Below are 18,124 nucleotides of genomic sequence, written 5' to 3'. Positions count from 1 at the left end.
GCCCGGTAGCCATATGCGGGTATGGTTAAGATAGGGCCTTCATATGATCTTTGCACGTAGGAGATCAGTGGTGGTTAAATAAATGAAAACATAAGAAATACAGATTAACAACAAGAAAGCATATAAGAACAGCATAATATTATAACCGGTCAACTCCTGAGGTATCAGGTGGTTTCGTGGATCTTAACTGGAACCTGTTCGTTATAGTAGCTGAGTGGTGGGCTACTGGTGTCTCCTGTCTCACGCTGGTTCGTGCGCGGGTGCGGGCCGTTGGGTTCGGCGTGGGACAAACTCTGCTATCCCCGCTGGGTTCAGTTGGGAAAGTCCCGTATTGCCTTTATCAGCGTGGGTGTTGAGGCCCATTTGGAGCAGGAGTGCGTCCAGTTCCAGGTAGGTGTGCGCTCTATAGGCCGTCCCCTGGTGGGTGAATAAGATCGCCCTCGGTATGCCCCAGCGGTAAGGTACTCCGTTGTCGCGCAGCCGGCGTAGAAGTGGTTGAAGGGTTTTCCTCCAAGTGAGGGTTGCTCGAGTGAGGTCCGGGAACAGCGACAATGCGGATCCCTCAAAGGGTAAGGGGGTCTTCCCCCTTGCTGCGTTCTGAAGCATGGCTTTATCTTGCAAGGACTGGAATCTGATAATAAGATCCGCGGTGGCCTCCAGGGGGCGCCTTCTTCGATTTGGGAAGGCGAAACATCCCATCTAATCTCAGCAGCTTCGCTTGTTTAGGTGGTAACAGGACTGCGATCAGTCTCCGCACATAGTGTGGCAGGTCAGTGAGGGTGACCGAGTCCGGGATACCCCGGATTTTAAGATTGTATTTCCTGCGTTGGTCTTCGGTGTTATCCAGCCTGTCGGCCATTGCCATTTGTTGCCTTTGCATGTCCCCAATTTGTTTCTCGACCGAGGCAAGTCTGGTATCATGGGAGCTCGTGGCGGCCTCCAGGAGTACAATCTTGGCTGTTGCGCCTTCCACTGCGTCCTTAAAGTAGGCCATGTCCGCTGCAATGTCCCTACGCAGGTCTGCCAACATTGTTTTGAGCAGATCTGCCGTTACCGGAGCTCCGGCTGGTGGGTGTGCGGGAGAGGGTACCGGTGGTAAGCCCAGTGCTGAGCCTCTGTAGGGTCCCTCACCGAGGTCTGAGGGGGTTCCATCCGAGGAATAGAAGGAGCCTTCGTCCTCCAGCGCCATCTTTTGCCACGCGGCCTGTTGTGCGGCCTGCTGCGTGTTGCGCAATAATTCACCAATATCTCTGGCATTTGGGCTTTTCCCTGGTTTGGGTTTCTTGTGTTTTCTGCCCATCTTGTTCCCCTGCTGGGTTAGCGAAAAATTGGTCGGTTTTTGGTCCAATTTCCACCCGAAATTCTATATTCTTATTCAGTTTGGTGCAGAGCTCTGAGGTGTGCGACCATTCCGTTCCACGGCTAGCTCCGCCCCCCCAAAATGGATCACTATTTTAAAGTTTGAAAATACATTTTTTTTTTTTTTTTCTCTTGTATTCTGTGATTTTTAGATTAGAGGAGCCAGATAGCTAGAGGCCATCTTGACTTTCTAGGCGATAAAGCAAGAATTATCACAGCAGCAATTTTAATACATTTATATAAAAACTGTGAGATCAATATTGTGATGCAAATCTCTGTTTATGCAATACTTTACATGCAGTGTTATCACAGAGAACAATTCTTGTTTTATTTAAGATCGAGATCTTTGTGGCCGGTGAAAAAGTCTACAAGAAAAATCTCACAATGAAATACAGCCACAAAAACGAACTATTAATTTTATACAGCTAATTCATATTGTCAGTTTGGTTATTATGTTGTGTTTTCAACCACCTTTCAGAATTTGGATAAAAGATCCAAAAAAAAATGTTGGAAAAAATGTTCTTTACAACCAAATGAAATTTATTCTTTACGTCTGAAACTAATCCGCTATTTTAGCTTGAAATATGCCAAGCAATTGTCAGTTTCATTGTTCTAGAAGTTAAATTGTTAGAAATTTAGAAAGTGCAGGTCATGATTTGCATTAAGAAGGAAATTGCCAGAAAGCAGTAAACTGTCTTATAGGTTTTTTTTGTTTTTTACCATTTGGTGTCCAACTGTCCATACTGCGGTGAAAATGCACATCTGCTTTCTGAACCCAATTCCGTGCCCCCCCCCAAAAAAAATCGAAATAGTTTTTAAACACTCCATAATTCTAAAATAAATAAAGGTATTTATTAATAATATTGGATTGTTCCTTAAAGGGACACTCCAGTGCCAGGAAAACAAATCGTTTTCCTGGCACTGCAGGTCCCCTCTCCCTCCCACCCCCCATCCCATGTTGCTGAAGGGGTGAAAACCCCTTCAGTGACTTACCTAAGAACACCGCCGATGTCCCTCGGCGGTGGTTTAGGGTCCGCCCATGCTCCTCCCGGCGGGGGAGACCAATTGCGCATGCGTAGCTGCCGGTGGGATGAGACCTAATGCGCATGCGCTGCAATGCCGCGCACGCGCATTAGACCTCCCCATAGGAAAGCATTAAAAAAAATTTTTATAGCTTGGTTATTTTAGACTAAAATTAGAAATTCACAGCACAGTTAAAAATATCACCTGGTTTATACACAGTGTGTGCTTACATTTTTAAAACACTTTCTTCATTGTTTGGTTTTATGCTTCATTTGCTTTATTTTATGTAATATAAACGGTGATGTTAAATGAAAATTTTCATTGATGACATATTTGCTTCTATTTAGGTGTCATTCCTAGATCGGGCTGGGCAGTAGACCCATTTGGGCACAGCTCTACAATGCCGTACCTTCTAAAACGCTCCAACCTGACTAGCATGCTGATCCAGAGAGTGCATTATTCAATCAAGAAACACTTTGCAGCCACGCAGAGCCTGGAGTTTATGTGGAGACAGGCATGGGGTATGATGACGCTACATTTTTGGATTTCATCCTAAATATGTTGGCTTTGGTAATTCTGCTGTTGTCAGCTTCTGCTGCTAGTGTCTGTTGGCTCTTGAATATCAGCAACCTCCTTTTAAATAATGGCGAAACGCCAGATAAAATATTCTAAACTATTTTCATTAATATATGTGGTTTTACTTCCACATTATTATTCTGAAAAAGGCTAAGGCTTTGATTTGCTGCTTACATTTTCTCTTGCTGGCAATGAATGTTCTCCTAACAATGCGACTTAACACTGTGACTTTTTGAATAGATTATATTTTAAAAAATGTTCTGATTGCTCAGGGATTTAATTTTAATTTATATAATTTTTTTAAGCAATTCTTTATTTTGGCAGAGTCTGTGTGTTACTCCGTAGCAACCTTGAACAGCAGTACAATTAAATACAAGGAATGCTACAAAGGTTGCATTCCTACATTTTTGTGAAGACAAATTAAAAATGTATTTTCTTCCCTGATGCTTAAAGGAACACTATAGTGTTAGGAGTACAAACATTTATTCCTAGCAACATATTTTTTTTTATAACTATTTCAGTGCCCACCCTGCCTTGAAAGGTGAGAATGACTTATTTTTCAGCTCTTGCACCGATCTCCATCCTGCTGCTACGCCTCTTTGGCTGAGATCATCAGTGTAGATGATCTCAGCCAATCCAATGTATTCCCATAGGGACAAATTCACAGGCACAGCAAAACTCCACATGGTGCCAATCAAATGGTCTCTGTGAGACCATCTTTTTGAAATAGCTGAGTTTAATGCGGCTATTGGGGTGTAAGCACCTCTTGTGGCTATCACTGAAATGCATGTTAACCCTGCAATGTAAAAATTGCGGTTCCTGCAGAATGGCAATGATTTCAGTTGCGCGGTTAAAACTACAGGGACATGGCACCTGAACCACATCATTGAGATCAAGTGGCTATATATCTATAAAGTTCCTTTTAAGTTGGGGAAAAAAAAATTGCAGAAGAGTATTAAAGTCCCAGGTTTTGTACAACCCCTTCCCGACATTGGGGCGTGCTGTGACATGCTACAAAATGAGGGCTTTAATCAAGTTTGGGCTGCAAAGCACACACCAAAGATCTTGCCCCAATACTTACCCACGGTGCCAATCACAATCAGAGGATCTGCCTGGCAACATGACTCAGATCGTCTGGATTGGCTGCAGGGGGGACTACCTGGCTTCTCAGGGAGGTCCCTCCGATATATATAGTTGTAATAATATTATAATTATATATTTATCAGCAAAATAATCTTTTTAATCGAACATAAGGTCATCCAAGCAAGTTGAGGCCCTAGAACTCAAAAGATCAAACTATCTCCCACTGTAGTCTGACCTTTGGCTGACTTGATGCAGTGGTATGTCAGTCTAAATACCACATGCATTAACCTTTGAGTGTCAGAGTTGTGGCTGTTCCGTTGCTATGTGCTATATTACTAGTTAGTTTTTCCAATTTGTCAATTGCTGTGTAGCGTACACAATATGTACACCGTACAATATGTACCCTGCATTTTGTGGGAAAAAATAAATAAAAAAACTAAACCTGTCTTAAAGAAGTGGGATTGTTCTTTGTAAGCACAATATATCACTTTTTGGTGCATATGTAAACTATATAATATATTTAATGTGTCTCAAAAGTTGATAAAAGTGCTATATTTTTTGAAAAAAAGAACTATATTTAGGAATTTCGTTCAGATAAATATTAATAATGAAGTGAGTATAGTAAGAAATTCAAAAATAGTGCTGTGCCTTTAACCCCTTGAGAGTCAGTAAGTGACTATTAAGACACATCATATTAGCCTTACTTTTTGTCCAAAATTTCTCCCGAGTTGCTGTATCTTTTTGCTATTATTTTTACTTCGCCTGTGTTACTGCATAGACAGACTTGTTTTCTTATCATTGCTATGATTTATTATTATTATTTTTATTTTATTTAAAAAGCACCAGCAAATTTTGTAGAGCTGTACAGTGGGTGGACTAACAGACATGTAATTGTCACCAGACAAGTTGGACGCTCAGAAACAGAGGGGTTGAAGGCCCTGCTCAATGAGCTTACATGCTAGAGGGAGTGGGGTATAGTGAGGGTAAATGTAGGGGTAGAAAAGTACTTTGCTAGAAAAGTATTTACTGAGGGCTTAGTATGTTATTTTTGACCATTGCTGTAGAGGAATCAGGGTGCAGGGAGGGAATACAGCTTTGTATTCCTGGCACTTGTAGTATGCCTTTAAAGGGACACTATAGTCACCAGAACAACTACAGCTTAATGTAGTTGTTCTGGTGCGTATTCAGAGAAAAGGCAGTGTTTACATTGCCCCTAGGGACACATCCAAGTGGCCACTCCTCAGATGGCCACTGGAGGTGCATCCTGGGGCAGTACTGCACAGTAGGCAGCACTACCGTTCAGCGTCTCCACGCTCTGCATGGAAACGCTGAATTTTCCTCATAGAGATGCATCGATTAAATGCATCTCTGTGAGGAGGTGTTGATTGGCCAAAACGGTGTTTGTCCCCGCCCCCTTGCCAATTTTAGCCAATCCAATGCTTTCCCTATGATTTGGCAAAAAATTGGCAATTCTGATGATATCACCAATGGGGCGGAGCCAGACCCTCACGGCGCTGGAAATAAGGTGAGTTTTAATTCCTTTTAAGAGGGCTAAGGGGGGGACTATTGTATTGTACCTAGTACAATAGTCGACCCTATATGTTTATAGCCGATCTTTGCTTTTCCTTTAAGAGTGTAATCCCTTACAGTTTAACTATTATCTGAACTCCACACTGTATATCCTCTATGTAGTTATTTTGTGGCCTATAATAATTTTAATAGGAGTGAAGAAATTAAAATCTGTGCCATTGTAAACTGGGAGAGATGAAGCCTATCATAGTGTATGTTTACCAAGTCAGACTGAGCTGATTGATTAAATCCTTGAGACGATTAGCTTATCTTTAAAGTAGGTGTCATAGACTAGGAAGTTTTAAATGCCTCTCTTACCGGAATATAAATACCTGCGGGTGTGGAATGTACATTTGTTTACAGTATGCCTCATATTCTATTAGACTATAGTGAATTTAGCGTGAAAAATAGGGTTAAAAATGAAACACTTGTATTTTATTATTATTATTATTATTATTATTATTATTATTATTATTATTATAACTCTGTGATCGCATTGCTTATAAAATGTCATGAAGTAGTTTATTGTACCCTGTAGCAGTTTTTGGATGGCTTGGTTAACACATGACAAAATATTGTATCTCTTATTTTATATATTAAATAACAATTAAACAAAATGCTGTTTGGAAAAAAAAAGGCACCACATTTAAAGGGTTAATCTAACCATTTTTTTATGACCTCCTGGTCGTTGGTTTTATTTTTTTTTTAATACCCTAGTGGGCATTGTTTGCTAGATCTCACCCTTGTATAACTATAAAAATAGTGTTAAATGTACATGCAGTCCACCACCACAAGCTCCCAGCGCTCTTGTTTCCGTGTTTGACTTCAGCAGTGTGCGAAAGTGGTACAGTCAAATGCTTATTAGACCATTTGCCCGGCTTAGAGTGCACATTGTGCACAAAATTGACGTCCAATGTGCCAGCGTTGTAACTAGCCCTCCCCCCCAGAAAGGTGCAAATATATCAGTATGTGCAGCATTTCGAGCAGAAACGCTGCACATACAGACTCCTACCACCATGGCCACTTCTAGAAGCAGAAGTGGTTATGGTGGTTGGAGTAACCCTTTTATGTAAATTTACTCATTTTATGCATTTTTATTGTACCTTTTTTAGAAAATAACTTTAGTTTGCTTGTATTCAGTAATATGTGCTGACAATATTTTGTAACTATCCTTAGTCAATAAAAATAAATGCATTAAATATAACTAGAAGGCCCTGGTTGAAAATTGTATGCTGACTTTTATTCGTCTAATCTCGTAGTCAAACCCTCTCCCCTCCCCCCTTTGCAAATCTGTATAATCCCTCCATTAGGCCAATGATAATTGGTGTTTATATGCTGTGCATGTTTCTGTATATTGTGTTAATTGGTATTTAAACAAGTTTGATGGAATCCTTATACTTCGTCACAGGCTGTAGTGATACATAGATGCTGATGGATTATATCCCTTGTAATTCAGTCTACGCTATTTCCATCCAAAATAACTTTGGGCTAAAGAATTCTAGTGTGCACTAAGCCAGTGATGGTGGTCACTTGATTCAGTTCTATTCCTCCTTTAAAATGACTAACCGTGCGTAAAAGACAGGGTGTGAGAACGTGCTTAACACATTTTTCTTAATCATAATTATCTCTGTAAATATAGTTCACGCGTCCCTACACTACTCAGTTTAGACAGCAATGCATTTCATTACGTAATGACATCACAGAGGTAATTTTTTTGTAAAATCAAAACATACATATCTAATCCGGAATTTGCATTAAGAGACTCCTCAAAACCTTGCCTGTTAGCACTGTTGGTGTTTTTGATTGTTTTGTGATTGCAAAAGGTATTTTAACTAGCAGTTTTTGTTTTTGTTTGTGTCAGATTCACACTCTAGCACGGATATCTTCTGCCACATGATGCCCTTTTACAGCTATGATGTACCCCACACATGTGGCCCTGATCCCAAGATCTGCTGCCAGTTTGATTTTAGGCGTCTGCCTGGTGGAAGAATAAATTGTCCGTGGAAAGTGCCTCCAAGAGCCATTACCGAGGCCAACGTGGCTGAGAGGTTAGTATATAAAATGAATTATATAGGTTTGTGATCCATGACTTGGCTGACATTAACTGGGTTATTCACTAAAATAAGAATTATTGGGAATTCAAAGGGAGTTTCAAATTTTAGACCAGACTAGCCAAACTGGAAGCAAGGAAGACTTATTCCAATGCAGCTATTTTAGCCTTAAATTCGAAATTCATGTTGAATTCCTGAAAATTCTTTAATAACCCACTATGTCAGTGAGCACTGATCAGTCACAACTGTAAAACCACTTGCAGGTAAAGTGAATAACATGTGAGTAACATGATTATACCATTACAATGGCACCTGTAAAGAGGTAGGATATATTAAGCTGCAAGTGAGCAGTCAGTTCTTGAATTTCACGTGTTGGAAGCAGGACAAATGGACAAGTGAAAAGATCTGAGTGACAAGTATTGAATACTGATGGCTAGATGACTGGGTCAGAACATCTCACAAGAACATGGTCTTGTGGGGTGTTTCCGGTATGCAGTGGTTAGTACCTACCAAAAGTGGTACAAGGAAGGACAACCGGTGAACCAGTACCAGGGGCTACCCAAGGCTCATTGATGCATGTGGGGAGCGAAGGCAAGCCCGCCTTGTCTGATTACACAGAAGAGTTAGTGTAGCTCAAATTGCTGAAAAACGTAATGCTGGCAATGACAGAATGGTTTCAGAACACACAGTGCATGTAGACTGATCAGAGTGCCCATGATTACCTCTGTCCACCATCAAAAGCGCTTTCCCTTGATCTCCTATCCATCGAAGCCCACCGGGCATGTGACAGTCCATGCCTCGATGCATTAGAGCTGTTTCGGCAGTACAAGGGGGGACTACACGATTTTAGGCAGGTGGTTTTAAGATTGTGGCTGATCAGTGTATTTCCCTACTTCAACACTAACTCTGATCTTTTACTATTGCCTTGTTTACCATGGCTTAAGATGTGAAATTCTACACTAATAACCTGGCTAAATTCCTTTTCCATGACAGAGCAAACCTCTTGTTGGATCAGTACAGGAAAAAGTCCAAGTTGTACCGCAGTAAAGTTGTCCTCATCCCCTTGGGAGATGATTTCCGTTACGACAAAATTCAAGAATGGGATGCGCAATTCTTAAATTACCAGAGGCTCTTTGATTACATGAATTCTCATCCAGACCTCCATGTCAAGGTAAATTAAACACAATCCGTAATCAGAATAGTTAAAACTGGAAATGTTGCCTCACAGAAACCTATATTGGATGCGTAATGATGTTCTGGAGAGGCTGGCAGATGGGCTGACTCCGAGAAAATGATTGGTGAGATGACACCACAAATTGCATGTAAATAACTGTAGGATAGGCAGCTAATGTGTATTTATTATTATAAGGGGAAAAACTTTGGCAGGTAGTACATGACCAAAATCATATTTTATACCTCTTGGGTAGCAGAATCTTACAATTTTAGGAGTTTTTATGTGTGTCTGTGTTTAGATTTGTTTTTTAGTTTATTGTAGTTGTTTGATGTCTCTAATTGTGAAGATGCTTACTGTGTTTCTGTAAACAGGCTCAATTTGGCACGCTCTCAGACTACTTTGACACCCTGTACAAGTCTATGGGAGTCACACCAGGAGTGAAGCCTCCAGAGTTTCCTGTGCTTACTGGGGATTTTTTCTCCTATGCTGACAGAGAAGATCACTACTGGACTGGATACTTCACTTCAAGGCCGTTCTACAAGAGTATGGACAGGATGCTGGAGTCCCATCTACGGTAAGGTTGGTGGAAGGGACCATGTGTAATGAGGCAACATACAATTGGTGCGTTTAATTACAATTTTATCAAGTGGTATCTTGTTAAAGGTATTCTATATTTTAGAGTTTTACTTGCTTAGGAGGGCATTCCTTTTTTATACAAAGATACTCTCCATCATCTGCAGGAGTTTATGGGAAGGGGGGGGGGGTTATGGTGATTGCACCTGTTTTCTGTTTAACATTAATGCTTTCTACAATCCTATTGACTACCTGTGTCAGTTTATTTACTTGTTTATTAACACAGGTTAAGCATAAATAAGTGAGATGTTCTTGTGGGACACATGGTTGACGATTAAGTGTCATATGTCGAAAGATATACCATGAACAAATCCTGTTGATTAAAAAAATAGATTAGGTGCCAGTATGAAATCAAGATCTATTTCCACTTTTATAAATTTTTTTTTGTATAATTGAGTGTTCACACACAGGAGGGATTAGTCTTCTTAAAATGACCTAAAATTTTTCTTAATTCAGTTAGCTGAAGTATAGCCAAAAACCACGGTACTATTAGATTTACTGTGGATTCCTGGTAAGCAATATCTAGTTGATGGTTAAACTGCTTACAAATATCCGTATAAATGGGTGTCTATTTAGCTATTAATAGGGCTGCACTTATCGGAAATACTCAAATGTGTATCTGTTTTAAAAAACAAAAAAACAAAACAAAATTTAGTTCCATTAGGGAAACTCCAGCCTGGAACTGATCCATTAGATAATTCATTTAAAAAGAGAAGCAAAAACAACAAATTAAAATAATCAACACTAAATAAGCATATTCAGTGTGGAAGGTCTTTCATTTTGTGCAAATCCCCACACATTACATTGGGTTCATCATCCTTGAATTTTCCTGTTTACAGAGAAAATGCTGCTGGTGATTGGATGCTCGCTTGTCATTATGTAAAATAACGGTTCATGACAGATGTGCCTTTGTATGGCAGCACATGTACCATCTCCTGCAAATAAATGTAAATATTTTTTTTAAAAATCCCCCACTTATATCATCAGAATTGATCTTTGCCCACACCAGGAAGTAGCTTTAACAAGAGGAGTCTCCTTTCTTTGTCTTGGAACGCTGATACGTTGGGCATGTTTTACCTAGCACAGCAATGATTAAAGTGTTTGCAGGGGATTGATCAGCAGGTTGATCTATGCGTTCTGTGCGGTCTCCATTCTGCTCAGAATAGGGGTTTCTAAGACCTATAGTTCAACTTTCCATTTATGAAAACTATGGAACCACAACTCCCATAATCCTTTGCTGTGCCTCCAGATGACATGTAAAACTGTGTTATTGGACACTGCAAGTTTGGAGGGAAAGACAGAATGCAGACTGTACACAGGTAGGGGACCCAGCACAAAGAAAGCATTTTAGGAGGTGGGCAGTGGTGGCAGAGGAGACAGGATTAACACGCTGAATGCTGCAAAACGTTTATTTATTTTGCAATAACTAAAGAAAACTGTGCATGCATTAAACAGCTAGTTGTTTAGGTGAAATGCTCTAAAATGCATAAAGGTTTGGTTTGTTCCCTGTGGTGTGTCTTTAAGTGCTTATTTGGTTGTAAATGCATCAAGCACCTCAGTGAAGCTAAATGTAGGAAGCTTGTAAAGGTCTCTAGAGACATTGCAGATATAATTAAAAAGATGATAGCTTATGGGAAGTGCAGCCAGTGAATCATTTAATCGAAGGTAGATGAAACTGAAAGACTAGACAGAAGGACACAAAGCATAAAATTAGTTCTGGAGAGGCCTAGACAGTGGGGGTAAATGCAGAAATGATATTTTTTTTTCCCCCCCTTCACAAAGCACTAAAGACATTTTATTTATGCAATGTATATTGGTGAATGCAGAAATTTCAATGAAGAATATGGAAAATGATGATGAATACATTGCATGAGATAGGAGTACAGCAATCAAAAAAAATATATATATATTTATTATTCCTTAGTTTATTTTTGAGTCGGCTATTAACAAGAGAAATATACATTTATTTATTTCTCTTGTTATATAATGTTGTGGCATCAAAAGCTGTAATGAGCATATTAGAATTAGGCATGTAAGGTCCCTATATGAGACCTATTGTAATATGAAAAAGTCGGTTGTGGTGTGCAGGAACCAACGATGCGGTGGGCCTGTAATAAAAAGAGGGCAAAAAAACATACCATACAGAATTATCCAGCCTACAAATCAAGCATATTACAATACATTACATATACATGTTACTGAAGTCTTGGATTATTAAAGAACAGGTTGATGTATATATCTGGAGTAAGCAGAGGCCTCCATTGTCTCAAAGTCCCATTATAATGTACCGAATATTCCTGGAGGTATGGTTGTCAGCACTGATGTGGAAGGAGTGACCTGCTTAATTACGTGAATTAAGACCTCATGTGACCATGCAGTAAAAACCTGAGATAAAGTCTGAATTTACTTGTCGTTATAGTATTGTCGTGTAAGGTTAGTAGGAGTAGATCAGGGGAACATTGAACAGAGGTTAGGTCGTTATCCAGCATTATTATTGACAATTGTAAAATATCATTAGTAGTGTTAAAATGTTTAAGTAAAAGGTGGCAAATGAAGTAATATCGACCACTGTACTCAAGAAGCTTGATTACAACATAAAAATCTAGCCATAATCGGTTAAACTGTAGACCCTCAGAGGAAAGCCTGTAATGGAGAAGATAATAAGTGATCACTAACAAAGTTGTCAATTCCTGGGATATGGTCATATATCGATAAAGTAATAATTAGCAGCTGACCAAGTTAGTATACTCACGAAGTGGGTGACAAGATGTGCTCGAGGCACATGTAAATACGTGAAAAGTGCCATAGGCGAGCCAGAATAATTAAACGACCCTAGAGTTATGACATGGGAACCGAGGATACCTTAATCGCATATTACCAACATAACAGTGAGTACAATAGTTTGAAATAATAATCAAGAGCGTGAGTGAATACACACAAGCACATGTATATACCTATATTTGCATATACACCCCCCCCCCCCCATATACCTACGTATATATCTACCTATTAAGATATGTATGATGTTTATCGTGGTTATCTACAGTTTGCAAACCAGGCATTAAACTGATTCATAAACCAATAAATGGTACCGCACTCAATAAATTTGAGAGTGTAATGTTGTATTTAATAATTTATGAATTTCATAAGTATTTCATAAGTATTTAAATATATACAAAAAGTGAAAAAAGTAAAAATTTAAGGAGAATGTATCCTATAGCGACCAATATAACTCCATGTATAAAAACTGATTCGGTCAGTAGCGACATCTGCTGTTGAGGGGAACTAAGGTGAACGACCATATAGAAACCGATATGTCTTCGTAAGGGGCTTAATACCGTAAGCTTAAGGAGCCACACCCAGAATGGCGCTGAGCGCCCGCGACAAGCGGCTCGACTCACGGTTTTATGATTCAGTCAACTAAGTGACTGGAGCAGGTTATGGGAAACCTGTTGAGGTTCTCGAGATTCGGAAGACAGCGAAATGGACAACCAGAGGCTGCAGGACTAGGTAAGCGTTCCCACGTGTTGAACGGAAGTAAAATGGCGATTTGCACAGACCGGACGTCGCGGTATGCAAATCGCCAGACTGAACGATAATGGGGATCGGTCCTCAAGAAGGGAAATCAAGCCCCTCCCAGAACTAGAGGCCCAGCCTTTTATTTATATATATATATATATATATATATATATATATATATATTCAGATTTGTTTTTAACATCAATGTGCTTTGTTTTTTATTTTTTATTGTAGAGTTAACATGCCGCTAGTAGCTGTTAGGAAGACGGTCACTAAAGGTGCTTCCCCAGCTACAACCAAGTTAAATTCGGTTCTAGCTGAAATAGCTCTTAGACAGTGTTTTAGTGTAGCTTTTTTTGCCGCTTATGTCCACAAGCCTTCCTCTCCTTCCCTATGGAAGCATTGTATTGGCTGAGATCATCGAGCCAGGGAAGTTGTGCATCCACACAGAGACCAGTGCGTTGCAGGATTTAAGGTTAGTAAATCTTACCTTTTATACCTCTACAATGGGGTATGGACATCTACATAGGTAGACCATTTGTCACTTGCCAAATTTACAGTACTGATTTTCTACTTATATTAATATATTCTGTTTGGCTTTCCTTTAGAGGAGCGGAGATCCTGTATAGTTTGGCGATAAGTCACGCCAGGAAAGTGGGATTGGAGAGCAGATACCCACTTTCTGATTATGCTTTATTAACTGATGCCAGACGTAACCTTGGACTATTTCAGCATCATGACGCCATCACTGGCACCGCAAAAGAAGCCGTGGTTATTGACTATGGTGTGCGGTAAGTGCATAAGAAGCTACCTAACACACTTGCCTTGATCCAAAAGGTTTACTAATCAGTTGTGCATATAAAGATGCTTGGAGATTTAAGTTTATCTGGGGAAAAGTCTTTAAGCTGAGCTACCATCCATTAATTTATACATTTTAATCGTCAGAAAATATATGGCTATACCTACCTGAAGACCGCTTAATTCTCTACTGGTATGGCGTCTCAGAATTATGGGATGTCACTGCCTCCTTTTGAAGCATGCGGCTGTTGCCTGTGAATTTGTATATTGTTCACCTTTGTGCTAGTTGGAGATTAGACCAATACAAACCTATATCTATATGAAAAATACATTTCTACATTTAGTTATAGCTGGAGCTTTATCCTGTGTTGTTTGTGTTTCACGATTGATATAATTTAAGGCAAAATATAGATTTTCTCAGAATGAAATAGTTACCGGTAAGTTGGTTAGCTGATTTTTCGATTTTATATATTTCGTTATATGAACACATTGACTATGATCAGTCTTTTTATCATTCTTGCAGTTTGTTGTATTAAATGTTTAAATGAAGTGTGTTTATAGATAAAACCACTAAATCTATACTTTATTTATCATGTGCTTAGAGTTCAATACATCCAATTCTTTTTAGCAGCTGTACCTGGAATCCTCTTTCATATATGTTGTTTTTGTTATTTCATTTTTTTTTCTTTCCCTTTTTGTCCTAATTTTACAACAGGAAGATAGGATTCTTTCAAGATGAAAAGCAGATCTGTTACTTGTCGTTAATAATACAATTGTTGAAACAAAACACACAATCTTAAATCCTTTAAATGACTATCCTTGCGTGATTTTTATCAATGCAACATTACAGGGAGTTTTACCTCTATTGGTCAAATCTGGATTTTAGATGGGATGACGTGCTAGCTTTTAGGTGAAGCATATTATGTTGTACGAGTTATAAATACACCAACAGACACAGAACCTTCAATCTATTCTTTCTGAGCATGACATAATTTTCTTGTTCTTATCTCTGCAATATTTGATGTCTTGAGGCTTCTGACACTAATCTTATCTGGCTGCCTCGATCTCGTGTCAAAACTCTGCATGTTCATCCCTCTGTCATATCTAGGTTGCTGCACTCGCTGATGAACTTGAAACGCATCCTAATTAATGCAGCTCACTACCTCGTTCTGGCAGACAAGGACAACTATCACTATGAACACTCTGTGCCATTCTTCAGCACGGTAATTGCTTCATGCGCATAAGCAGATCGCACTATTGGGTAGAGTTAGCAAGGCATCTTTCTTTGCGTTAACCTGAGCAGTCCTGCACTGTGTTCAAATTATACAAAACCAAGATTTGAAAAGTCAACATATCATGGCAAGGTCCTGGGCTGTAAGACAATTAGGCATACTGGCTACAATTCCTTTTTTAAGACCTTTTTTAAGACCTTTCCTAAACTGCATTTTAGGAAAGTCTATCTACCATGATCTGTAACAGCCCTTGGCTTACTTTATGTGTTTGGAAGTGTACAGGTCACAGCATCTTATATTCCTATGTCATTCATGATGTATGTAAAGAGAGGATAATACTTCTACTTAAAGAGGGAGTAATGTCACACAGTGTAACGCTCTGGTACACCAGGTTTTAATGATACAATGGATATATACATTGTTTGTTATGACATTGTGGAGCTATTGAATTTTTATGCAATGCACAATCACTGTAAAACATTCCTCACGCAAAACACAATGATCAGTCACTGACATAATGATATCTGACATTTTTAGATGAGCATTTTCAAATGATTGTTTTTAAGAACAGGGTTATTTACTAAAGTGATAATGGTCAGGAATTCGAAGTGATTTTAAAATTTAAGGCCAAAAAGTAGCCAACCTGGTAATTTTTCCAAATTAGCTATACTAGTTTGGACAGTTTTGGCCTTAAAATTAAAATTCACTTTGAAATCCCAACATGTTTCATTTTAGTGAAAAACTTTAAGTTTATTAATTAGTTTGTTTAGTTTGTTTATTTTAATCAGTAGAGTTGTTATTCAATAAAACCTGAATTGTAGGAAATTAAAATCTGAGAGCACAACTTTGTGTTCACGCTCTGCATGAGGACATCAATCGTCTGTAAAATGACCATAGGAAAGCATTGAGGCAACACTTTCCTATGGGCAGGGACTAATACGCTTGCGGTGCCGACAGAGGAGTCAACCCAGTGCCGAGGGACATCGGCGCTGGAATTGGGTAAGGGACTAAGGTTTTTGTTTTTGTTTTTTTTTTAACCCTTTATGAGCCGAGGGGAGGCAAGGAGGAGGGGCCAAAAGGACATTTAACTTAAATATGTTTAAGTTATTGTAGTACATGGAGTTTACGCTCAAATAATTAGCTGTCAAAATGCCACAAACGACAGCTTTATCATAACGGTAGTTTGTATTAAAATTTGCAGTTGTCTGCCTGCAAATTCGGTTGACCCGACCTGAGTAATTTTGTCTGAACCAAATTTGCGGGCAAACACCAGTTCTGTCTGAGTATCACGGTGTATGAGCATTCCGTTCCGGATATCCATCATTTAGTAATGGAATTCAGCTATTCTGCTAAATCCAGGGAGGCTGATATCTGGTCTATTTTTATTTATTTATTACTGTTATTTATAAAGCGCCAACATATTCTGCAGCGCTGTACAATTAGGGAAGAACATACAATATACACAGACAAATACAAAAGGTAGAGAGGGCCCTGTCTGTAAGCTGAGATCTAATCATTGAAGCTCTTTTATACAAAGCCTAGATAGCCCATGCGTTTACGATCTAAAGGATATAATGAGGATTTGAGACGAGGTAGCAATCTAGTTCAGAAGCTGTATTGCAATTTACAGATCTTGATAAATCATGAGAAAAATGTCTGGATTGTTCAGTCCGAATTCTCAACAATATTTTTGATGATGGTACTGGATTATTTTTGCTAATCCAGACAATGAGCAGTTCTACTTTCTGGACTACCCCTTTAAGACTGTCTCTAATTGCGGTTGTCTGATCGTTTGATTTATTTATTTTGTTTTCTCTTTCTCAATATCTTGATTAATTTGGTTAATTTCAGCTGTTCCAACTTGGCCCTATTGCATTCTTATTATGAACAGTTAAGTATGAAAAACAATTACCTGACTTAGGCTGAGTTTGAATAGGATGGCTTGGAGAGAGTTTTACTAGGAGAATATCTTGTGTTCATAAACCATACAATAGGGCTAAAAAGATACACCTATACATCATATTAAAAACAAACCGTATCAGTTATTGCAGTTCTGGTTTGATTGTGGATACAGACGAAAGTATTGCCAGATATTTAAAACTGGTGAAAGAATGTAGTTGTTTTAAAAAAAAAAAAAAAAAAAGTGTATTCCATAGTCGCATCAGAAGCTCATTAATTAAATCTCCCAAGCTTATGACTGAGTTATCACGCAAGTAATTTGTGATTTATTTATTTATTTTTTGTAATTTTTTTTTTTGGCTGACTTTTAGCATTTTTTACAGTGTTGGATTAATGTGAAATAGTTTAGGGATTTGTTGCCTCTGTTGCCCACATATGGTTTGCAGAGACAACTTCCTAGCACTCACTATAACCACTACAATAGTCTGACGTGGCTGTGGTACATGGAGTGTCCCCGTACTTTACATTCTGGGGCTCCTTTCTATTTCAAGTTGTATTCCCTCTTGTATATCTATACCAGTCACATGATGTAATTTTGTAGAGGAGAGCATTATTGTTTCTGGATGATTTAGTGAGTTTGCCGGGGCCTGTTTTTCCATTGTGCCTTTTACGCTACTGTTATCTTAATTATTATATTATAATTACCCATACTGTCCCTTATTGTAACCCCCAAAACAGACTGTGTTAATCAAAGGGAATGTGAAAGTTATAAAGTCTCATTGTTTCAATAATCTTCCAAGTGGTCCTTAAAGGAACACTATAGCAGGGTTAACAAAAAATGTCAGAACAGCAATGCTTTAGCTACAGGAATGAAAATGGGGGGTACATGGCACCCACCAAACTTTGTTGAGAAGAACTCCATTCAGCCGAGCTGAACCCAATTGTATGTCAGCTGGAATTGGTGCATTTAGCCAATGTTCTTATTTTTCGTCTACTCCATTATTTCACCTGATATTGTGAAAAAAAATAAAAAAACACAAAACCTGCAACAAATTTTCTAGTGCATATTACCCATCTCTGATTGAAATAAATATTTCAATGAAATTCTATTTGCACCCTCTGGCCATGCTATGATTACCCCCCTGCAGTAAAGTCTTAATCTCCACAAAAACTGTCCCGAACACATACAATTTAATTGTGATGCTACT

At 38.8% G+C, this 18,124-nt stretch overlaps 1 protein-coding gene across 1 annotated transcript in view; it reads left to right on the top strand.

The window, feature by feature from the left end:
• The window catches only part of MAN2A2 (mannosidase alpha class 2A member 2), a 60,318-nt gene that overhangs the window by 28,906 nt on the left and 13,288 nt on the right, over positions 1 to 18,124 (top strand). The window contains exons 7-12 of the mRNA XM_063448930.1: positions 2,730 to 2,903; positions 7,472 to 7,658; positions 8,655 to 8,832; positions 9,207 to 9,409; positions 13,596 to 13,778; positions 14,894 to 15,008. Coding sequence (XP_063305000.1) covers positions 2,730 to 2,903; positions 7,472 to 7,658; positions 8,655 to 8,832; positions 9,207 to 9,409; positions 13,596 to 13,778; positions 14,894 to 15,008 — 1,040 coding nt within the window. The remainder of the gene's footprint in view (positions 1 to 2,729; positions 2,904 to 7,471; positions 7,659 to 8,654; positions 8,833 to 9,206; positions 9,410 to 13,595; positions 13,779 to 14,893; positions 15,009 to 18,124) is intronic.

The sequence above is a fragment of the Pelobates fuscus genome, chromosome 3 (assembly GCF_036172605.1).
Source record: "Pelobates fuscus isolate aPelFus1 chromosome 3, aPelFus1.pri, whole genome shotgun sequence".
In the NCBI taxonomy this organism is placed as follows: Eukaryota; Metazoa; Chordata; class Amphibia; order Anura; family Pelobatidae; genus Pelobates; species Pelobates fuscus.
Note: the sequence above shows the minus strand (reverse complement) of the source record. Positions and strands in the feature narration are given on the sequence as shown.